Here is a 25022-nt window from a genome sequence, read left to right on the forward strand (position 1 = left end):
CAGAGTGCTTCGGTAGAGCAAATCCAGTTTCCTTTCCCTAAAATTTAAACCTTTATCAAAAAGTACTTAAGCTTGAAATGTGTAAAATTCTGATTTAGGCTAAGCATGTCATCATCCTTTTTGCATATTGTTGTAACAAAATGTCCTCATGATCCTAATTTACTATTATGTTATTGATCTATGAGATTGGAAACTAGTCAAAACTACATCTATTTGGGAATCCTACACTACCTATACTTCAGTATTCTAATCAGTTATTTTATTCAATAGCATTTTACAAGCCATTCTATTTTAAGATCACCAGCAAAAATAATCAATACTTCCTTTTTCTGCACTTTCCAAGCCTGGCAGAGCAGTGCTTACGTCCAGTGGCTAATCAGGGATCAATAGATTTATTTCTAAACATACTGAAATATCCATTTTCTGTACACTGTTGTCAGGGGTCAGGAGGAGCGCTGGTGCCCATCTCCAGTGAAGGTTTTGGGTGAGAGGCGAGGTTCACCGTGGACAGGTCGCCAGTCTGTCACAGGGCAACACAGAGACAGACAGGACAAACAAACAACCATACACACACACTCACACCTAGGTAGACCAATTATCCTGACAGTCATGTTTTTGGACTGTGGGAGGAAGCCAGAGAACCCGGAGTGAACCCAAGCATGCACAGGGAGAACATGCAAACTCCATGCAGAAAGACGCTGGGCCAGGAATCGAACCCAGGACCTTCTTGCTGCAAGGCAACATTTCTACCAACTGCGCCACTGTGCATACTGACATATCATATCATTAAAACATATAACCACACAGCTTCTCTGAAATAAGAACCAAGTCTGGCCTGAGGTTAAACTGATGATAGCATCATGGTTCAGATGTCACACATTTGTTATGGCTGTGTTGGGGGGGGTCTCTGCTTGACTAACTTTTATGAAGGGAGCACAAAAAACAACATCACTGTTTCAATAAAACTTTGAAGTATCATAGAAAATGTGTTTTCCAGGACTACTTGATGGAGAAATATTTCTCTGTACCAGCCCGTTTTCTTTTGAAGAACTTCTTGGCCTTTCCCGTCATCCACAAGCAGTAGAATAAAGCCTCTTATTTCAGCAGATTCTGCTCTGCCCTCAGAGTTTTTCCACAGTTGTTTGTCTTTTGAGTTTGCACTTTGAACTGTTTTTTCTGCTTTGACCTTTGAGAGTTTTCTGTAAGGGTTCTCAAACTTCTGAAAGTTTTTTAAAATTATTTTAATCAACCTAAAGAGATATTTCTCATTTATCTGACAGGAAAAAAGTTACCTGACACTGTTTTCTTCAAAAACAGCTCGACTGTTAAAATTATTTCTTATGATCTCCATTTATGAAAAAGGTAGATTCGCACGGCTTTAATCAATGTGTCTCTCCTTCCCATAACCCTTTAATGGGTGTTAAATTCTTGGAAAACGCCCGGTCTGTGCACTCAAACCTGTTCAACAAAGGATTCATTGAGGCAAAATTTGTTTTATCGCTCTAATTTGTGATTGGATTGTGTTTTTATTGCAAATATTAAAGCTGGCTACTATAGATGTTTTCAGAATAATGAGAAACCTCACATATGTTCTTACCCACCCAGTGAGTCTAGCGCTGCAAAGCCTCCAGGATTTTCCAAATAAGTCTTTTTGGAAAAACAAACAACTACATTGCAGCAAGGCAGCACAAGAAAATGAAACCCAGCAGATTTGTGAAACATAACCTAAAATCTTTTCATTACTTACATGTGCCTTTTGACTGTGAGTATTTATTCTCTTAGTGTCAAATGAGTTTAATTTGATTCCTTCTGATAAGGCTTACTCTGCTTCTTCAGGTTTATAAGTAAAATCCAGATGTTTACCCTTTGTTTAAAGAAAGAAATTTAAAGAACCCCACATGGTTAAATCATTAAATGTATTTTTTCTAAAAATTTTTCCCTCACTGATGAACTCTTAAATGCCTTTTACTTGTTCACTGAGTCAAAAGCAAAGACTGGGTTACCAGTTGTGGTCAGCAATAAGTGTTAGAAGTTTTATTTATGGGTGTGCTTGGAGTTAAAAGGTTTTTCTTCAAATAAGAAAACAACCATTCCTGTTTGATGCCTACACACAAGCCAAATTTAGTGTTGGGCATTTGGATGGAACTGGTACAAGTCACTGAAGAAGTTATTTGTCCAGCCAACATGTGTAGTTGGGCCCCATATGGGTTTTGCAAGAACTTAGATGGGCAAACACAGTTGAAAACCAAATCTAAATCTTAGCAGAGCAATGAGTTTATCCACTGAACTTGGGTAATACATGTGTAACCCACACTGGTTGGTTTACTGGATTAAATGTGAGCAAATACAGTCAATCCTATGCAGGTTTATGCTGTGAGTCCGAAGTGGTCAAAGGTCTGGTAATGGGTATAAGCAATCAAAACTGGTAACAGATGTGGGACCCATCTGGCCAAACCATGTGGGTTACACGTGGGCAAACACAAGCCAAATACTTTAAACATGTGAAGTCCACATGTAGTTTGTTGGGTTAAAATGCTGAAGGTAAGGGGCAAAAACAGGCTGGTTGTGTATGTACTGATATAGTCAGTTGCTATGAAGCCATTATGTGATGCATTGAGCAATTCAATAAACTGTGCATTCTATATTATGACTTAATTAGCTGGTATGGACCTTATTTTGTCATCCAAACTGACTTAATTCTGCGTGGCATGAATTAACTCAGCTTATCAACCAAATAGCACATTTTGTAGGTTCTGAGGTTCATGAGCAAACCTACCAACCTTAACATGCTGAAGCTGTAGCACCAGTTCGTCAAGCTGACTTCTTTTGTCATCAATTTCAGTTTGTCGTTTCCGCTTCTCCTGAGAGGTAAAAAGAAAAACAAAAAACAATATGAAAGATTATTTATTTACATGGAATGTTAAATATTTGACAAGGTGAATGTACTTATATCCAATTGTAGCATTTAGAAACTATTTCCTTTCCAGGCTGCTTGCATTACTAAACTGGTTCAGGATATTTTGCCCGTATTTATTTTAACCTTGAGAGAGAACTGTGAGAAACTTGAGACAATAATGAAATGGGACTGTATAGCTGGAGGTCAGAGTTTATCTAACTTTGAGAGGGGTTAGGGCGCAGACCAATGCAGGGGATGATGGATTAGACCTTGATGCTGAATATAAACTTGAAGAAGGAAAACGATCCTTGACTTTGGGGACAAATGGATGAGGCTGATGTGTGGAGGACAAACTGCCTGCACAGGGAAAAGAAGATTTCTATAAAACACATGGAAACATAAACACAAGTCATTCCAGGACAACCCTTCTTGGAGCATGAGTACATAAGACACTAAGCATGTGAACAGAGCTCTCTCACTTTCTTTCTGTGGGAGTGAAACAAGGATTTCTAGGACATTTCCTGTCGGCTAAATATAACTTTCAGGGAAAGCCCCCAAATGTGAATAAACGTTAGAGCATGGCTAAAAGAAAGCAAAGTCATAGTTAATTTAGAAAAAAGACTGGAATTGACTTTGGAGATGGAAAATAGAGGGAAAAAATGGCATAAAAAAACCCATATTAATTTGGAAAAAATAAAAACAACAGCAAATTTGGGGAGCGACTACAACATGATAGATTATTTCAAAAATACATATTAAATATGGAACAGAAAATACCAATGATTTTAAAAAAATATAAAGCATTTAAAATTGGTCCAGTTGTGTAAAGAGTGAAATCTAAGCAGTAGGTAAGCATTGTAACAGCTTGAGGCAGTCAATGACGGTTGTGAGATTAGTGTGCTTGTTTTGTTCCACAGAATTAGCAAAGAGGCCTCAGGAGGTACAGCGATCATTTTCTACATGTCTCCTTCGTTCTGTTCAGACAGAACACAAAAACACAGCTATTCTATAAACATGGTGAAAAACTCAGCAGATACGAGCTCAGTGCAAGCTGGAAAAATATCTGCAGTAAGACTGAGGTCATTTTTGTCGTTCTGTCTCTTTTGCACAAACACACACGCACACCACAAGAGCCTACAAAGCACCAGTTCCCATGGTTAGTAAAGTACAGTCATAGCCTCAGCGGTATGGCTGACAGATGTCAGGGGACTGTTGAGAACATGTGGTGGAGGATTGAGCTAAACATACAAACGCAGACACACACGCACATTTCCTTTAGTTTTTTCCTATCCTCCTAATAGTCCAAAATCTTTGGATACCAAATTACTATCACATGCTAAAAATGAGCACCAGCTGGATCTAAAGTTCACTAAATCAGCAAAGTAACATCAATTATAATACCAAGTTAAAAACGAGGGGTAGAAAATTAGAATTAGCCATCTTGTAGTTAAACATCTGACTACCATACAACGATGCAGATAAGAAAACTAATAAAGTCACAAGAAAAATTTAATGAATGAAAGTAAGAAGTGTTGAAGGGAAATAGAGGGAAAAAATGGACAAACTGGACAAATGGGCTACTTCCACCCACACATTCTTGTAATGTGGAATAAAACTGCATAATGAAGCTTGCTTTGTTGATATGAATGGGTGACAACAGCCTGTTGGCAGAATGGACTTCTTCTCGCCTATAATTTAGAAAAATGAGCACAACTTAAATGTAAATGACACCTTGATTTAAAAAAGGATAAATTATTGACTATCAACCCAAAAAAAAATATAAAGGATTGCTGAAATACTGTTGTAGCTGGGAACTTTCACTTCTCTTTGTGTTCAGAGAACTATCACTGTCTTGAATCATAAACAGATTAATTATCAGGCAGATTAAAAGGTGTTCCTAAAGTAAAATTAAAGAAGCAGGAAAAAGACCCTCAACACTGATCTTTTCGCCGTTTACTCCTGCCAAACAAAGACATCCTCCTCTTCCGAAAAACATGCTGACATTCTCAGTGACACACTCACGACTTCCCACATTCTGACTCACAGTGTTTGGCCCCACTTGGCCTACTGCTGTTGCTGCATGGGCCCTTGAACAGAAGCCACCACTTTTCCCACAAGTGTTGACACAATGTGAAAGAATGACGGACACGCTCAAACAGAAGGTCGCGATGCATTATTTGAGTGTTTAATCTGTAATTCTAACTCCTGTTTTGCAACAATATTTCTCTAAAACTTTTCACCAGCTTTAGCACATTTTTTAGCATCATGTTAGGAAAGACAGAAAAAATATTGAGACGGGATGAGGTCAAAACCTTCCTTGTAGACTTTTCTGTAAATTTAAATATAGTTGAGTGAAGACATATTGACCTGAGTTTGATTGGCACCTGTAGGAGAATTGTAAAAGTTCTTGGTTCCTAAAGGTTCCCCAAAGTAAAGAACAGCAACAACAAAAATATGTAGCCAAAGTTGTATTTGCACAAGGAACAGGCTTTTTGTGCACATAATGTCACAGGTAATGTGTGTGTGTGTGCTTAAGCAATCTTCATGACACTGTTAAATTTTTCTATTGTGTTTTACCATACCAAGTCAAACCAACACACTAATAAAACATAATAACTAATAAAACATCCCACCATCACAGCAAAAACAAACAATTATGCAAACCAATCATTCAAAACAACTAGTTAGTCACAACAAACCAAACAGTCAATTATCTAAACAAACCAACCAAGCGAACAAAACCAACTAAGTTAAACAAATGAATTTAATCAAATAAACTAAGCGAATCCAAATAAAAATGTATCAAACCAACCAACACTTCATAAAACCAACTAAACAAGTAAAGAACTAAGACAACAAAATAAATCACTTAAAACTAGTTAATTAAACCAACCACTAAACCAACCAAAGAAGAAAAGGAAACCAACAAAAACAAATTGAGCAAAACAAAAATCAAATCAAATAAAATTTTAATTGTATAGCACATTTCAGCAGCAAGACATTTCAAAGTGCTTTACTTCATATCAAACACAGAAACACAATGCAACATGGAATCAACAATCAAAACACGACATTAAGTCAAGTTCCATCATTAGATTTGTAATTGATTACATTTCAAATACAATCATAAACAGGTGGATTTTTAGTCAAGATTTAAAGGAAGTCAGTGTTTCAGCTGTTTTACAGTTTTCTGGAAGTTTGTTCCAGATTTTTGGTGCATAGATGCTAAATGCCGCTTCTTCTTTTTTGGTTCTGGTTCTGGGGATGCAGAGCAGAACCAGAACCAGAACCTGAGAGGTCTGGAAGGTTGATACAACAACAGCAAATCTTTAATGTATTGTGGTGCTAAATCATTCAGTGATTTATAAACTAACAGTATTTTAAAGTCTATTCTTGGGAGCCAGTGGATGGACTTTAAAACTGGTGTTATGTGCTCTGTCTTCCTTGTTTTAGTGAGAACCCGAGCAGCAGCATTCTGGATCAGCTGCAGCTGTTTGATAAATTTGTTGGACATACCTGTGAAGATGCTGTTGCAATAATCAATACGACTGAAGATAAACGCATGGATGAGTTTCTCTAGATCTGGCTGAGACAACCCAGCCAAACAACATTACAGATACATTTAGAAGGAATCATATCTAACACACTTTAAAAACTCTAAATGAATTGAACAAAGAAAAAGGAAAAATTAACCCAAAAAATGAACCCAAAATACAAAGAAAACCAGATGATTTAGTTACAGAGAAAAGGCTGTAACAAAGAAAGGTTTCTGGTGGTGAACCATCTTGGACCAATTTAAATGGTGTTCCAAATAAGAATGCTGCTAAACGTAGAAGTTCAATTTCACACAGGCCGAGTTTTAACTGAAAAAGACCCATATTTGATTCTTTTAATAGCATCTTTTGTTTTAAATAATTGAAGCTTTTTTCCATTTTGAAAAATGTGTGTGCGTTTCATTCACTTGCCTTTCGATTTCAGCAGTTTTAAAAAGATTATTTAAAATCCTTGGAATTGTTCTATCTTTTAGCCATGGTTGTTAAATAAGGAATGTTTTCATTTCTGGGGTCTGGAATCTCAGGTTAAAAAGTTATATTTGCACAAGGAACTGGCTTTGTGTGCACATAATGTCTCAGGTGAGTGTGTGTGTGTGTGTGTGTCTTGTTTTATATAAGTTTCATGACACTAAAATTTTTCTATTGTGTTTTCAAACCTTTCAATTAAAACACTTATCTTTACCACGTCAAAGATTAGTCTTTAGTGTTAAAATACATTATGCATAAATTTACCTTGATGCTACATTTAGTATGCTTACAGTGAACTGTAAGTTCACTGTAAGCATACTAAATGTAGTTCACTGTAAGTTCACTGTAAGTCAAATGAGAGAAAATGGCCTTTCCTAACATTTGTGGTGATAGTAGTCAAGTTCCCATAAAAAACATCTTTGGTAAAAAAAAAAATGAAAATGCAAATCTTTAATATTTTCAAGTTTGTTTTGTGAAATTGTAATTGAAGTAGAAAACTCAAGAAGAGGAATCTTCTGAGAATTAGAAAGTCATCATTCTTGGAAATGGCTGTTTAAAACCTCAGTGGTTTAAAACACTTTCTGCTGTCCTCACTTTCAAATTATCTGCCAAATACAATATGACAGTGATGTTGCATTTCACACAAGTGGAAGGTTAAGCAAATGTTTCTTAGGCTTACTGTGCTAGAGAAAGCTATACTTTTTCTATAGAATGAAAAAGTGAATCCTGAAAGCATAAATTATGACAAACGATGCCAATTTCCAGAACAAAACTGCCATAAAAAGGACAATAGAGACTCAAACAGTCCAGCACACTAAGATGCTATCAATAAGCAAAATGTTGGACTTTCAGACTCTGGGTATTTCTTATATGGCAAATAATGACATTTTAAACTTAAATAAGTTAGTGTGAATCTTTAGATTTTTCTCCACTTTAATCTCCAAGTGAACAGTTTTGTCAATTTTTCCTTGAAACTTGATCATGCCTCAATTGTGCAATACTAATGCATAACATTTATATATATATATATATATATATATATATATATATATATATATATATATATATAAATATATATATATATATATATATATTTTTTTTTAATACTTACTTTGTGTCAAAGGTAATAATGTGCCTTGATCACACTGAATTTCACACATTGATCCTTACACACTCACACTCACTCACTCAAATCAGGAAGGCTTCAAAAGTGACACACATTTCAGGACCAGATGCCAACAAAATGTTTAAATTCCACAGGTTTAGACCTGCATAGCAAATGTTTCTTTGAGTGAAGAAGGTGTAACATGTTACAAGAAGTTATAGAAATACTTCTTTAGAATATTTTTCAAATAAATTAGAATTTGTATCTGACATTTTTTTTTTTTGGTTTGAAATAGGAGTAGACAGGGATGAAAAGGAATGTACGCTGCAGGTATACAATACAGATGTGAATTTGGCAGCTTACAGATGGAAGGTAGTCTAGACAAACAAAAAGGTGCAGCAGTTAACATCTTATCTGCAGTAAATAATTATCCCAGCATCTTCATTAAATGTAAATGGAGATAGGTTATTAGTACAGTCTTGGGGTAAAAGTCATTCTTATGACAACTCAGACTAAATCAGATTTCTTCTTTCTTAGAGCAAATCTGATTTCAGAAACATCGGAGCGGTTTATATGAACACCATTTTATGATACAATAAACTATTTTATGCAACACAGTTACATTCAGACAGATATTTAAATGTAAGATGTTATCAGGCTTTTATCTTTTTAACAGAAACTCCCCTAAAAATCAGACTCCATTTTCAAAGTCAGAGTATGGTTCTGAAGCTGTTTTTGAATAACAAAAAACTCCAGGCAACACGTTATCAGTCTGAAACCATGCATAAAATGCATTTATGTAAGTATTATTTCGTGTGGTTTTCCACTCTTTATTTGAAATGAGCAAAAAAAAAAAGTTAATGAAGGGAGATGAAAGTAAAATAAATGTTCTCAGAGCACACATTAAAGCAAATATTGTTTCACAGTGTTTATGGGGTGGGAAACGGAATGCTAAGCTACATAAACTCATCTTTACAAGCTGGTTTTGATCTTGCACATCCAGGATTAGGTCAGACCGATTACTAATCAAAGTTCTGCTGATGCTGAAGTTGTGAAGAGGGCAGGGCAGCAGATCAGATTGGTTACATTCTGTACATGCCAACACACCCAGCAGAGAAATCTAACTGGGAATATCATCTTCCATTCTGTGGACAGCCATAACTGAGAGCTTAGAGAACACCAACTGAAATGGACTTGAGCTTCATGTGTCACTGGTTTGACCACACACTTAGTGGATCTTTGCACTTTACAATCATATCACCACTACTATATCGCAATTCATAAATCTGTTCCATTAAAAAAAACAAAGCAAAACAAAGAAACCCCCAAACCTTAAAATTTTTTGTGTTTTCATACTCTACTGTAAATGTTTCACCATTCTTGATGTAAATATTTGCTGCAAATGGAAATACTTCCGTTCTCACAAAATTTTTATTTGTTACATTTGAATAACAGCATGCTAATCTGGTACCTCCTCAGCAAACAGTCGTATCAATAAATGCCAAGTCAGCACATTGGTGAAATGTATCGCGTGCTGATGTTACACGATTACAGCAGCAGGTGGTCATTATGTGCAAGAAGTCCAGCAAGGGACAAAATAAACTGTGTTCCTTGGGATTCACATACGAACATAAAAAATAAATAAACAAAAAAAAGCATTTTAAAATGTTACATATGGCTCTAATGATTGTGGCTACGGTGTTTTGCTGAGAACTTGTTACTTTTCAAGCTTTTTAGTTGCAGTTCTGTCAATATTCTGCTTGCATTGCGCAGCGCCTTAAAAAAAAGTTACCACAAATTTTTGACTTTCCCACATAATTTCACATCATAACCACAAACATCAACACACTCAATTGTGATTCTGAGAAAACAATTTTCTTGCAGTCTTTCGTGGCATCCATTGTATTTACTTGATACCCATAATAAAACCGCACACAACTCCCTGCAGAAGTTGCCTAAATTGTAAATATAGTCCAGCTTTAGATGGGACCAAACTTTATCCCATACATGGAAATTGCTATGTGGCAGAAAAAAACCCACCTACACAGCACACAGAAAGGCCTTGTTGTGCTGCAGAACTACTTTTTTCTAAACAAGGACGGAGAATCTGGTCAGAGCTGATAGGGAAAATGGATGGAGGTAAGTGCAAGAAAGTTCCTGTGAGGCGTTGCAAAAGATTTAAGATTGGGTAAGGGTTTACTTTGTACCATGGCAGCAACACTGAAAAGCTACAATTTAATGTACTTTCAGACTTAAAGTCGACTGAGAATTTGAAACTGGCAGTTTCTAGATTCTTTATAACTTACCTCAGGGGTCTGAATGCTAACCATATTTTTTAGATCTTTATTTGAAAACATTTCTGAAAATGAATCCGTCTAACTATTTCTCTTTGCAATCATATGCATCTTTTTGCTGATCCATCATGTGGAATTCCAATCAAATACATTGACATTTTTGGTTGCATCCGGAAAACACGTGAAAAAGTTCAAGAAGTTTAAATACTTTTGTAAGGCGCTACATATTATTCAAACAAGAATACAATTGAAATGCATTTCCAAAGTGTGACAGGTCATAAAAACATCCATTCTAGCCTCTCGTGTCTCAAGTCTTTGCAAAACTCCCACTCAAACTCAGATACAGTGGCACACAGAAGTATGCCACTAATAACATACAAACACACACTCACAAACCCAAAAGACCAGTCCAGGACAGCTGCTGCTAATTTTAGAGGGCTTGTAACTCCTGCTGTGCCCGAGAACCCTTGCTCCCCAATACGACACACCCCTTCTTCCTTTTTCTAAATGACTTTGCCCCAAGCACAATCCCCCTCCTCTATAAAATAAAGTCAATAAACTCGGTTTCCTTTAGCGCCCTGGATTCTTGTTTGCTCAGTCGGCAACAGTCTGCATCTGCTCTGCCAAATATTCACAACCTATGACACAATTTTGGGGAAGCTGTTTAAACAGATCTGATTTTGTAAGACAAACCTCAAACATACAAAAACCTGAATTTGCTCTACAGTGTCTCCACCGGTTCTAAACAGCCAATAATTAACAATAAATGAATAAAGAAGCTAAAATTAATATATTTATGTATCAGACAGAAACGAGGGAATGTCTTTTTTTGATTTTTGTTTGCTTTGTCATGTATTGCGTAGAGCATATTGATAAAATATTCTACACCTTTTCTTGGGAAAAATACTATTACAAGGAACTCTTAATTTTCTGAGACAGAACTAAAGGCTTAACAAAAACACAAGCCTTGATGTATGGACATTTAGAGTACTGTGCTGCAAACTGTGTGCTGGCAAGAAGAAAATTGGTCCCCATCCAGTATTTGTAGTCCCAGTTGTCTTAAGTATTATACTATTACTACATTATTTTTATCACATTTTCACCAGAATTTCATTCAACATATGTTACATATCACAGTTTTGGAACATTTAATTTGACTTTATAGTTGAGTTTGGGGCTTTCTGAGAAACCTCTATGTTATGTCCTTTGTACAACAGGGGACTGTGGTTAATAATTACATTTATTTATTTTTACAGAAGCACAGTTAAACACAGCTTATTGCAAAATTATTCTACAAAGTCAAGAGACTCGATGAGAACTAAAAGTGTGGTAGTATGAAGCCTAGGCGTAAATTCAAGCTGGAAGACTCTTTTAGCCCCTCCTGCATCATCCAGCCGGAACTTCCGGCTCATCACCGTTGATTGCTCAACGCCGGTCAAAGACTCGTCACGTCCAATCACCGTCCAAGCCCCAGCTGATAAGGACAGCCATCCATGGCGTCGTGCGCTTTCCTGCAGAGCTCAACCCACCTCCACCCCTTCACCTCCACTCGCTCAGCATCAGGCCACATCCTTCATCGCCTCCACCACCAGTGCCGGGTCCCGGGGGATGACGTTCCTCTCAGCATACGGAATGCTCATCCAAGCCCATCGCAAAGTTTGCGATGATCAATGTCCTTAGCCGGGGCCCAGGTGCCAAAGATTTAAATCATATTGTCATTAAACTTTTCTAATGGTTACCCTTTGTCTGTCTGAGTCTCTACAGATTGAAATATGGTTTTACCAAGGAGGCACAAAACAAAAAAAAAAAAACATTTTTTTTTGTGGACCACAAAATAATAATGGGAAAAAATATAGAAAATAAAACAGGAGGAAAAAAATTCTTGTGGTACTTTTTTCATTTTAGCTTCTCAATAACTTGCTAGCAATTTTTGAAGTAAATTTTCTGATCATTGATAATTACCTCACACCACTTCCCTTTGAAAAGACAATGATATTTTGTTTTTCTTTTTGGGTTGGATTGCTTTCCTTATTTAGCATAAAAAAAGTTAAAATCTTTCCTTAGCAACAAGAACAGGGCATGAGTCAATGCTGTCTGTATTTAGTTAAGTTTAATCGTTGATGATTGATTCTTTTCCCTAAAAATGATAATACATAATAGAAATAATATTCTTAAAAGAAAAATACTTTGTGTTGTACCTAATTATTTTTTAAGATTGAATTTCTGACATTGTTTGACAAATTAATCAGAGGGTATTTTTGGCAGCAGTTACTGTGATGTAAATGACAGATAAAAAGACCCCCATGCTTATCATTTCATTACAATTTCATTAAAATGATCTTTTCCATAAGTTAAAAAGATATAGTTTGAGGTATTCCAAATCAAACTCATGCTTGATGTAATTCGAACTCCATCAGAATATTCACCAATAAAGTGGAAAGAAATTGGTAATTTATTAGTGTCAGATGATGTCTGTGGAACCACTGGCACGGTTCTGGTGCAGTCAGTGTCTGTATAAGGAAACAACTCAAACTGAAACATCAAATGCATGTGAGCAGCCCAGCCCCCCCACACTTATTGAAGGCCATTACCCTGACCCTCCACTGCATGCTGCAATCACTAATCTCAGTGCATGTTGTAGTCTAGCAGCAGCAACAGCAGCAGCTCACTCTCACCCTGCCCTAATCACCACCATCTCACTAAATATATACTAGGATTTCTCCATTTTCTAAAAACCTGCAGAGATCTCTTCCTCACTTATATTTAAATAAACCTAGTATGTGGTTTGTAGGGGTTTGTGAGCATGTAAGAGTCCTGAGGCATCAACATAGACATAGCACACTTTGAAGTGCAGAGAGATTATGATTTTAAAGATGATGCAAAAAAAAAAAAAAGTGGCATGTTTGTGCTAAATATCATAGTGTATGTGGGTTAAATCATTTTTGCCTTGTCTTGTACTTGGCGTCAGACAATTTGGGGTCTTTTGCACTCTGTGTGTGTGTTTTAGGGGGCCAACTGAGAGTCCAGAGTGCTGAGGTCATCTATGTAAGCATAACAACACAACAGAGGAGTCAGTGAATGAGTGCATGCAGAAACACAGACTCTTGTATGTATGTTGTCATACTGCTTGTGGCTGGAAGGCTATATGGGTAATGGTTAATTAGAGCGAAGAGTCGCTCAGTATTCACTGGCTGATGCTGAAACCACATGCAAGGTTTTTGGTGAACGAGCACCTATTTGCAGATGCGCTTAAAGTATTTTGGCCAACCCTGACCAGAAAGTACTCCAGATCGCTTTCAAAATTACATGGTAATAACAAACTAATTGTGGGTCTGAATTTAACAAGATGACATCAATGCTGCTTTCTAATCTGGCCAATTAGTGTTCACAGAAACTCGCTCAAAAGGAGCTATGTTCATAAACACAGCGAGAGTTTTGACTGTTGGGCTGACACACAACATTCATTTTGATTTCTTCTCTCAAAAGAAAAAAAACAAAAAACGCTTTTCTCTGAACGAAGAGGGAAAAGAAATTACAGCTCACTGCCTGGTTAAGTTGCTTCAGAATTTAACCTGACCTGACCCACAGTGAAAGAACGAACAGTCTGCAGTTACAAATAAAAACACAATAACTGTTTTTAGATGAATCATGCTGATGGTCATATCTAATGAATTTTGCCTCAACGTACCCAGAAAATGTATCTTTTTCCAGTCACTATATGATGAACCAATGATGCAGGCCGATCATTGCAGCAAGTGAACATTATAATGACTTCTGTTTGATAACTATTATTAATGTCAATACTTTAGCATCCAGCATGGTAGGAAGTGGTAGAAAATTCAATCTTTGAATTATTGCGTCACATGCCAGTTTATGTTGTACTGCTGTCATGTTTGAAAAGGGTTCACAAACATTTGAGTATTTTTTTAAAGCTTCCTACTTGGCTCAAGTTCTTCTGAAGTATTAATGAGGACAGAAATTGATGGTGATGACAAGGAAATCTCAGGGGAGTGATCAAATATTGATGAAACCCTTAGTCACAGACAGAAGCTGCTTATGTACATTGTGCATCTATTCAAAGTGCTGTACCATAGCGGGTCATGAGGCAGTGATCAGGAACAAGGTTTTAGGAGATTACAGATTCAAAACTGCTGGTTTTCCTTCATAACGCTTTTATGTTTGGATTCAGTGAGATCCAGAGAAAGTGTCCGATTAGCCAGTGGTTTTTCACATAGCAAGGAACACAGAATAACACTCTAGGAAAACATGGGTCTTTCAGAAACTAAGGGAGTGACAAGTCTACTGATTATTCAATAATTCAGTTAATATGTCTTTAGTTAGGATCAGAGCTTTGCAATGGGCACTAAATAAATTTTTTTCACATCTGGAAGACCAATTTCCTCCAGAGCGTTTGAAATGTTGCTCCAGTATTTCCACACAATATTCTCTCCTCATGATACCATCTATTTTGGGAAGTATGCCAGTCTCTCCTGCAGCAAAACAAGCCTACAACATGATGCTGCCACTTCACAGATGGGACAGAGTTCTCAGCCTCACAAGCTTCCTGCTTTTTTCTCCAAATGCACCGTTGGCTTCTTCCTGTCTGCGAGGCCTTTCAGTCCATGTACACGACTGTGTACACTCTTTGCTCTTGTTTTAGGTATGACATGCCCATCTTCAGTCAGAACAGAAGCGGTAAACTGTTTCTTATTTTGCAGTTTTAAATAAAAGCATTTTGTTCACGTTATAAAAGTTTGTTTTGCATGTGACTCAATGTCTAGATACAGTGATACATTTCTGCAAGGTTATCATGAGAATTTCACACTGTCCTCTGTCTAATGAACAACATGAACCATCTTCAAATTATATAATATAATTCTATTCCTTGCAGCTCCACTGACAAAGACCCAACAAACTCTCTGTAAGGACGGAACACGCGTGTTTTCCTTTCCTCAAACTGTGAGAACTTTCCACTCTGTTCCTCTTTAGATGTTATGTGGAGGCTGGCATGGCTGCCATCTTCCAACGTGGCCAAAATAGTTTCTCCATTTGCAGCTCCAACAACTCCCCCCACCCCTCCCATACATTCACAGAAACACACACACACGCTTCTCTGTTGGGTTGTGTGGGTGCGTGTGTGTGCGTTACGTCCTCTGTGTGTGGTATGCTGTTTCTAACCGGTGCCAAATTTAGTCGTGAGCAGTGAACTCTGGTGCAACTGTTGCTTCCGAGTCGTATCAGCACAAAGCCAAACATTAGCACTTACTTCAACGTTACACATGACGATAAGTGTCCAAATGTATTACTGAGAGACCACCTCAAGAGGGGGAGTTGATGTAACTGAAAACTTCAAGCCTCTAGCCAAACCAAAAACTGAAAAGTTGATTTTTCCACCACTGTCTCCATTACTTAATTCTCCTTCTATAAAATAGGACATAGAAAAACCAAAATGGACACAAATATCAAGGCAAATGGGGCAGGATTACAAGACAGAAGGCTAGTGAGAGAGTAAAGAACATTACAACTGGTGCAACAAGAACGGACTTTGTTCAACGTGAGGCAAACGTGTAGGAGATCCTGACGTCACCCTGAAAGGTTTCCAGCTTGCATCACTTTGAGTTTTTGGTTAAGGATCCGTCCCGAGCGCAAGACAGCGGCACAGTTTTCCAGATATATATGACTCCATCTTTCACAACAGATTAAGATCTGGGCGAATATTAAAAGATAGGTGGAAATTAAAAGATACAAAACAGACAAAAGTTGCAAGTTAGTTCTGTAGCCAGCATTTCAGTAAAGTATCAAATTAGACAGTCACACTCAGTGGCCAGTAGTGCACATTTATACAGAAATGTCCTGAGTCTGTCATTCCCGTTTTTAGGTCAACATTTGAACTTTTGCACAAATAAACAAGCAAAAAACAGAATGAAAAGATTTTTTTGTTCATTTTGCACAACAGATAATACATAGAACTAATGACAGAAACAGAAGCTGAAAGGACCGCATGAACTCTGAGGTGAGACACTGAAAGAGCCTGCAATGTCCAACAACCCCGGAGTCCCTTCGGTTTTCACAGATAGACGGTAAAACAAACAGACCGGAGGTCATCGAAAGAGAGCAAAACTGAGCAGAATGACGTGACAAGTGAGAGTTTCAAAGACTCACCGCCAGGGCCTGCAGCCTCTCTTTGTGGAGCTGAGCCTCCTCACACGACATCCTGAGGGGGAAGCAGGGGAGAGGGAGGTGAAAGAAGAACAAGAGGTGAGATTCTCAAAGAGTCCCTCAAGTCGGAGATCAGAGACGGTGAAGGGAGGGAAGTAGAGGAGTGAGGAAGGAGAGGTAGAACAGGAGGAGCAGGAGGAGGAGGAAGAGGAGTATCCAGATGATTTCCTTCCTCAGTTATAATCCAAGCAGAATGAAAGACCTCTCACTCGGTGACCATGTGCCTCACACTCAGCCCACTGCTCACATTCTCTCTCTGTCTTTCTGTCACCCACTCTTTCTTCGGCTCCGTTCGTCTCTCCTCCCATTTGTCCCCTCTTTTTCCTCCTCTCCCTCTCCCCCCCTTCTTTAGGCATGAGCCATGTGTGATTAAACAGCTGGGAGGAGCAGCTGAGAAAGGGATGGAGCAGAGGCGAGAGAGAGAGAGGGAGAGAGAGAGAATGATGGGGTTAAAGAAACCCAGGGAATTGGGGAGAGGATGAAGAAAATTGCAGATGTAAGGAAAACTGTGGGAGACAAGCGATTTTTCATATTAGAAAGGTGAAGGAAGGTGCTTGAGATGCTGAATAAAAGATGAAGAGATAAAAAAAGAGCTGGTGTAGAGACTCCTATAGCTCTCACTGTGTATAAAGTTTTTTATTTTCATTTTATGGAGGGGAAGCTACTTCCATTTGGTTTTTAAAACTATCCATTTTTATTGTGATGAACAAAAAGAGGACAACGGTGTGTTAATAAAGACCCATGACGAACGTGGTGACCACAAAATACATGCCATGCTGTTGTTGGAATGTTTAGATGATTTGTGGTTTTGTACATTGTGCATAATATTGGAACTCTTTCTTAATCTTATATGTGAACTCGCTGCCATCTGTTTCTGACATGAGTGTGGATAACATGCAAGCCATCGATCCTTAGCCCGGGTAAGTATGTTTTCAAAATGTTATTAGTTGCAGGAGGCAAATCTCAAATTTTAAATATGCAAAAACTATATGCAAAATGAATTTAAAAGCTCAAATCATTTAGAGTAAAATCTAAAACAATAGCAAGTCCATTACAATCCAATAATAACAAGACTTGTTAAATTTGTTTAATTGAAATAACTCAAAATAACAAAAATAGATAAACAACTCAAAAAAGTTGTTAAAGTTCAACTAAAAGCCATAATGAAATATAACTCAGCCGTTATAGCAGCAGTCTACTGTACATTTATCAACTGAAATAATAAAATACTCCTGAGAAAAAAAACAAAAAGTAAAGATGTGATATTTGGCTGTGTAAGACAATGAGCTTCCTTGGAAAAATATATAAAACAACGTCTCAGGAAAGCCTTAAACTTTTTCTCAGACCAACAAAGTTTTAGAAATACACAAACAAGAAAAAGTTTGTGAAAATGGGCCACAATAGCCTGTCTTCCAATTTTTATTCCTCTATATTTTAACTTGTTCAACTGAGTTTCGCCTACCTCTCTTCTCTCCCCAAATCCTTACTTTATGCCATCTTTATCTTATTTCACAATCCTGTTTTCATTCCCTCTCATGCACCTGTCTTATTCCAATCAGTGGCCAACTTTCTGTTCCTCTTCCCTCATTTTTACCTCTCCTTCCTCAGACAGGCATCCTTATAAGGAGAAACAGCAGCTGTAGACGTTGCTTACCCATTTGGGAATACAGAAGCATGTAACTCTCACACACACACACGCACACACATTGGAGCAGAAACATTTTAAAATATGGCAGCCATGGACAAACTCCAAGGGAGAGAAAACAGCAAGAAAAAAAAAAAGATGATGGAACAATAAAATGCATTTTGGCATAAAGATGAAACACATTTATACATAAACTACAATTTTCTTTTAACACTAGAAATAGGAAATAATAAATAATAAATATTCCTTATAATTCAAGATAAGAAAAGAGTAACCAAGTCTGAGTTAAGACCCAAAGTCAAAACAATGCCAGATATTCTGGTTGATACTTGATTTAATTAGAAAAACATTTTCGTTGTGATTTTTTGATTGTTTTGATGTTTGTAAAAGCATTGAGATCCATTTTGATGAAAAGTGTTATATAAATAAATAAAGTAGATGGATGGATGGATGGATGGATGGACTGGTTTGAACCAAGTTTTAGAAGAAAGACATTTGCTTAATACTGGTCAAACTAAAATAAGAAAGTGTTATTCATTGTTTTTTTTCCTTGTTGTTTGGAACTACATCTTGAACAGATTTAGAAAACAAAAAAAAACTATGCATGATGTAAAATGTGCAAACCATCAGGTATATGCAAAAGAATTGGACTGGGTGAATGAATTTTACACTATAGTTATCGTGAAAGTACAGAATCTCCAAGAGTCTCTGTACTTTTTCTTCTTATTAAAAATTCTTGTCACATGCATTATTGAACTTTTCATTTTTTTTCTGTGGTGTTGTTCCCCGTAGCTTGTGCCAAATCCCTAAATCTTCATCCACTGAAATGTGGTCACCTTTCCTCCCTCTTTAAGCCCTTCATACTGGGGTGAGCTACGCCGGCGGGTCGTCACCGGAGACAACGGCATCATTGTTCCTGAGCGTCGCCACAACGAGGCGATGACCTCACTGCGCAGCCAGCCCACCACACCCCTTTTCTCCCCCTGCCCGCCTCAACCAATCCCAGCTCAGAGGTAATGACCTCCAGATGTGAAACTAGAGGCAGGAAAACGCACACATTAACTCTCACACACAAACAGAAAAGTGTAACAATATGCAAAGCGTGAGTAGGAGGCAGAGGCAATGAGCCAATGCGGACAAAGAAAGCAAGTCAGGCAAATTGTGTATTTGCGTTCTGTATGATTCTCATCAGTTTAGTACTCCTACATTTCAGTTTTACTAAAAAATCTACCCCAGACACATGGACAGAACTTTTACTCTTTACTAGAGATTTGTTTTTTTATTTCAACATAACAGTCTACTGTACAGTACAGTATGTGTATGTATATGTGTGGTAAAAATAACTCCTTTCAAGCAGACCTAAATCTGTTCACACTACTCTGCAAGTGCCACTTTATATTCTTTATGAGAATTAAAATAAAGCCCCCATGTGTCAGTTATTAAACCTTGAAGGCCTGTCGTAAAGGTTCGGAGGAGGTTAGGTTCGTTTAGGGTAAGGAAAGTAGCAGTTTAGGGTTAAAGAGCAGAAAAGAGGAGGAGGCGAATTAAAACAACTCCAGCAGACATATTTCTAGGGCAACAGGCTGCCAGACCTTGATCTCATTCATACTTTATACATTACTGATGGAAGTTGAGCTATGTCTGGATGTCTTTAAGTATTTCACAATAAAACGTTCTTTAAAAAACCTTTTTTTTTTTTTGTTTTCTCTTCTTCATTTGGAATATAGTTATTCTTACAGTTTTCATTTTCTGGTGCACAGTTTCGCATTAAACTTTGAGAATCAACAAGCAAGGGAAAAAAATCAATGTTTTCCTTTTTCAAATCAGTTATTTTTGTGTCTGAAGAGCTCATAATATTCAAGCTCTACAGAGTGACTGAGGCAGCAAATTTTAGTAGGGTAACAAGGCCGCTCACTCAGGAATTAACCAACAACTGATTGGCACCAAAGCCAGTTTGCAGCACAACAAAATATTTTCTTGAAGCAAATAAACACACTTCTATCTTTGTAAATATATGCTGTCTAAGCATATACCACTACTGCCACCAATGGTTTTGGAGGGGAGCTGCTTGTTCCGGCGAAGTACTCTACTGGTGAGTTACCTCCTCTTGGCCCTGGCCACCACTGGCCAACACCTGACCCTACAATATTTTAAAATAATCTTTGTCTTGCCAAATGCAGTGCTGATTTATTTGACTTTGGTTAACAAGAGTAACATACCCTGATTATGACAGTAAATGCATTTAGCCTGACATTTTTAATCTTAAAGCTCTTGTTTTGAAGTAAAAATGTAAGAAGTTTTTAAGATGAGACAGATCGTTTAGTTAGTCGACAACACAAAGTTACAAGAGCATTAATTAAACAGCCCTCCTCCACCTTTTTGATTGCAGAACTGGAAGTCCTTGTGGGAACTCAGAAGAAAAGTGCATCGGCGACAGAGCAGAGCAAGATTTGAATGGATTGTTAACGACATTAGAATACCACAACAGGCAAATCGTTACCAACTAACCACTCAGAAACTGACATAAGCTTTTTATAAGTGATAAAGTTAAGGGTTATGTCACACTTTTTTTAATCAGTCTAAAATGGATGGGATTAAAGCAAAACTGAAAATATTGCTCAAACTTAAATTGAAATATATATCCCTAAGAGAAGCAGGAAAAAGCATTTTGGAAACAGAAATAGAAAGACTTTCAAGTCTTTTTTTGGCTTGCATTTGGATCGCTTTAGAATTTGATTCTCATTAATCCACAGCATAAAGACTGGTTATACCGGAAAACCTACTTGCAGAGTCTTAGCCATGCAAATTCGTGTAACTTTTACTTGTATCACAGTTTGTTCTCAAACTGTGATACAAGTACGACTCATGGCGGTATTCTGAAGAAAAGTCCATTAAACTGCAGCATACATATTTTTACAAGAGAGTCTACATAAGTGACTGAATTTCAGAGAACACGTATGTAAAAAATACCCACACATACAGAAAACATTCTTGGAAGTAGATGAGCTGCATACAGATAAGGGGCCGACGTCCCCAGCCATCACACTTGTCACAACCTCAGCATTTTCTTTAGCATCAAAATGTCTTTTTGTGTCTTTTTTGTATGCATACCCTTTCATGACCCTGCATATTTACTTTAAGGATTTGGGGATTGGCTTAGTCCCTTTTACTGCATCAGTGTTTAGGTTTGTAAATGTGTTGCTTTGTATGTAATTGTCCAATGAAAGGAAAACAATGAAATATGAGATGCTGCTAATGTTTTCCTTTTCTTCTGCCTGTCTTCAGCAGGGATCCTGTGAGATCTGATATACATTATTTATCCCATTAGAACCCCTTCAATACTTGCTTGTTTAATAAATAGCATCAGCAAATGGGTCTTCTGTGGCTTCTACAGTCCACTTCACCACAAATACGATCTCGTCTTTCTGCTGAATAAATAAGGACTGTGCCGTGTTTGTGGGACTTAAAAGCAGCATCTCAGAAGAAAAAGGACAAAGTGAAGGAACAATAGGATGGGTCCTACTTGAGTCCCTTTTTCACAATTAAGACATTAACTATTGATGCACCAGTAAAGCCTTTCTGTTTCATGCCTCAATGCACTTTTCTTGCCTGCTTCATGGGCGTGGTACTCAAAGAGTGTGCAAAGAAAAGTCAATGATTTGTCAGTGAAAGAGCTCACCAACACCTGGTTGAAACTTGGTTGTGACTAAGCATAAAAATATTTCAATGTTTGTCATTCAAGTTCAACAACTCCTCAGCATCTGCTAACCATAAAAAGCTTTGCAAACAGTTGAAGTTAAGTCACAGACTATGAAATCAGCATAAATTATTTGCCTTAAAAAAATAAAACAAAATAAAATCTAAATATTTGATGACATGAGATGCCTTCAGACTTTGACATTACTGCAAAAAGTCAGAACCCACTGGGATAGAAAATGAAATAAAAGAGTGTCTATTATGATTTGAACTCATTCTAGAAAGGGGAGTTTTTCGTCGTGAAAATCACATTTAACTTACTAAACAATTGTATGCCGTCAGGAAACCTCTTCATAAAATGTTTCCAGATTGGCTATTGCTAACACAAGTCCGTCTTTAAGCTTCCTTATTTGTTTGTGTCAAATAAGCTATATGAGACGTCCATACATTTCACTTATATAATATAGTAAACATCACTGTACTAACAAGCTATACTAGCAGTTTTGCATTTTATAAAGCATTGCTTATATCCACTTCACAATTGTTTTCCACTGCTGCTGGAGCCGCAGCAGTTTAGCAGGTGATTCATTATACTGGCTCACCTCTTGCATAAATCACAAAGAGGTGAAAAGAAAACATCTCAGGTCTGGCTTAAATTTGTTTTTTGAAAATGGGAAGAGATCTGGTATATCCTGGTCTGGGAATTTTTAGCTTGATCAACCCAGCCAAGCTAAAATCACCACTCAATGATGATTCTAGGCGCAACTAATTGTCTTACAGCAACAATATTTTTATGCAGATGAGTCAATAGGTGAAGAAGATCAAAGTTGGTTAATTTCCATAATGGTTAGGTGTTTTAAAAAGTTATGTCAGAGGAACCGTGGAGATGTAAGAAACAGGAGTGATTTGGACCCCACAAGTTTTTCACTCTGTGTGCAATCTGGCAGATGTCACACTGATCCAGTGAGCATTTTTCGAGGATATTTGCATTGTGTGGTTTCAGAAGCCAACAGCCTGATGTGACAACCACCTATTTCTCTGCTGTCTGACTGTGACATGTTGGGCTCCTCCTTAGCATTGCGCTAAGGCCTCAGGAGGGTCAAAAAGAAACAGTCACAAAAAAGAAAATCAGAAACAAAATTCTGACTGCTGCATTTCTAGTTTGTGAGCTTTATGCTGCATTGCTTATGGTTAGCAAAGTTACCACAGAGCAACATGCAGATTTGTGATGCGAGTTTTAGCCATCAAATCCAACATTTATCAATTTGGAAAGGTTTATGAGCTACACTATTTTTTTGGTTTTCTCAGTTCTTAGGAACAGATTTCATTTTGACCGGTCCTTAGATTGACCGGCTGTTAAAACTAATCTCCGTTTCTGCAGCCTGAGGCCATTCAGTTCAGAACGTTATCTACTGAAGTGAAGATACTGATGACTCATAAGCTCTCTTCAGAATCCCGCTTTAAAAAAGCTGAACTATTCACTCACTTGCAGGCATCTGGGGAGTCAACACTATACATATGTCATGAATTTCCATACTGTATAAAAGGAAATATTAAAATTATATTTCTGACTGAGGGCAGATGTCCATGTCTAAAAACAGCTCAACGCTGGCATAAGAACACAGAACATTACAGGTTCTAAGCTTTGAATGTTAAACTCCCACAGTCTTTGTCTTACTACTGCACTGCTGTCATTACTTAACTTCTATTCAATTCACAAGCCGGCAGGTCAGGCAGTATGAGTGGGAGACATCTTGACAACTGGAGGAGTTTGCTTTTTTAATCTGAAACATGGGCGATGGAGAGTTTCCTTTAGCTTGTCACTCTGGATTTACTTGTAAAAAATCATCAACATCATATTAATAATAACTATTTATAAAGGCGATAAAATAAACAAAATACAACAGTGCAGTTTAAAAACAGGTAAAATATCAAGAAAAGCAGTAAAGACATGTTGCACCACATGTTTGTAGTAACATACACAATAAAATAATAAAAAATACAAAACAGGGGAGTAAAATCATCCCCCATATAAAAATAGAATGTGATTATTATTTTTTTTTTAAATATATAATTTAGTTATTCAGGTAAAATAACTGGCTCATGTCTCATAAAGATTAAAAGTTTTGTATATTATATATATATACATCTTAAAAATCCCCCATGAGGGAGACTGGACTGGTGGACTGCAGCATGGCGGATTGTTCTTGCCTGCAGCTTCCACACTGAAAGTGTTAAAGCGTACCGCATCAAACACCTGCATTATACATATACATATATATAGCAGCATGTATAGATTTCCATTGGGAAGCAAAAGTGAATGAAGGGCTGATGTTGCAAAAGAATAATCAGGTCCCACTCTAGAGAGAGAAAGTGATGCAAAAGCAAATAATAGTTCCAGAGTGTTGGTGAGCAGTGAGGTGAGATGTTTCCAGGGGGAGCTGTGAGGGCGACTGAGGAAAAAAAAAAGAAGAGGGATGCAGTAAGGAGAGAGAGGAGTGTACAGGGTGTACCGCGTGTCCCCGCTCCAGTCATGACTGAGCTGCAGCCTCACCATGACGGAGCTCCCGTTCCCATGACAACTCAGCCTGTCAGATGGAGGGATGCGGGCAGAGAGAGGAGTGATGGCGGGGAGCAGACAGAGATGGAAAGATAAAGAAGAATATCTACTCACAGGGCTTTGGCAGAGCCGTTCCTTTGCAAAGGTGCGTCTGACATGTCTGCAGCCACCCGCCTCCCTCTGCTGTCCTCCCTTTCTCCTTGTCCTTTTCCTGTACTTCTGTCCCCTGGTGTCCTTTAGACAGAGTTGTGTCCTCCTCTTCCTTCTTTTCCTCCTCCCTTTCCACCTTCTTACCTCCTCCTTCTCTCTTGCCTTCTCAGTGCGTGGTGGTTATGGATGTGACAGAGCAGCAGCTGCTGCTGTGCCTTCATCACCCCGCTCCACTAGGAGGAAGAAATGGGTGGAAGCATGTTTCTGCGCGTGCACGTGTGTGTGTGAGAGAGAGAGAGTGAGAGAAAGGGATGAAAAGAAAGAGAGAGAGAAGAAGAGGAAACATAAAATTTGAATATATAAACTGAGATGAAAAAAAGAGACAATGGCAATGCAGAAAAGCAGAGAAGGAGGGATAAAACAGGTGATGAGAGA

General features: G+C 37.7%; 1 protein-coding gene across 3 annotated transcripts in view; it reads right to left on the reverse strand.

The window, feature by feature from the left end:
• The window catches only part of LOC122819560 (A-kinase anchor protein 2), a 78288-nt gene extending 53529 nt beyond the window's left edge, over positions 1-24759 (reverse strand). For 2 of the 3 annotated variants that reach the window (XM_044096364.1, XM_044096362.1), the window contains exons 1-3: positions 24552-24759; positions 16480-16531; positions 2781-2861 (exon numbers count right to left, since the gene is read on the reverse strand). In XM_044096364.1, coding sequence (XP_043952299.1) covers positions 2781-2861; positions 16480-16531; positions 24552-24595 — 177 coding nt within the window. In that variant the 5' untranslated portion in view covers positions 24596-24759. Of the gene's footprint in view, positions 1-2780; positions 2862-16479; positions 16532-19017; positions 19059-24551 lie in introns of those variants that run through there. The other variant, XM_044096363.1, reaches the window with a different exon arrangement.
• Between the last annotated feature and the right edge of the window lie 263 nt (positions 24760-25022).

Source organism: Gambusia affinis, linkage group LG17, assembly GCF_019740435.1.
Source record: "Gambusia affinis linkage group LG17, SWU_Gaff_1.0, whole genome shotgun sequence".
Taxonomy (NCBI): Eukaryota; Metazoa; Chordata; class Actinopteri; order Cyprinodontiformes; family Poeciliidae; genus Gambusia; species Gambusia affinis.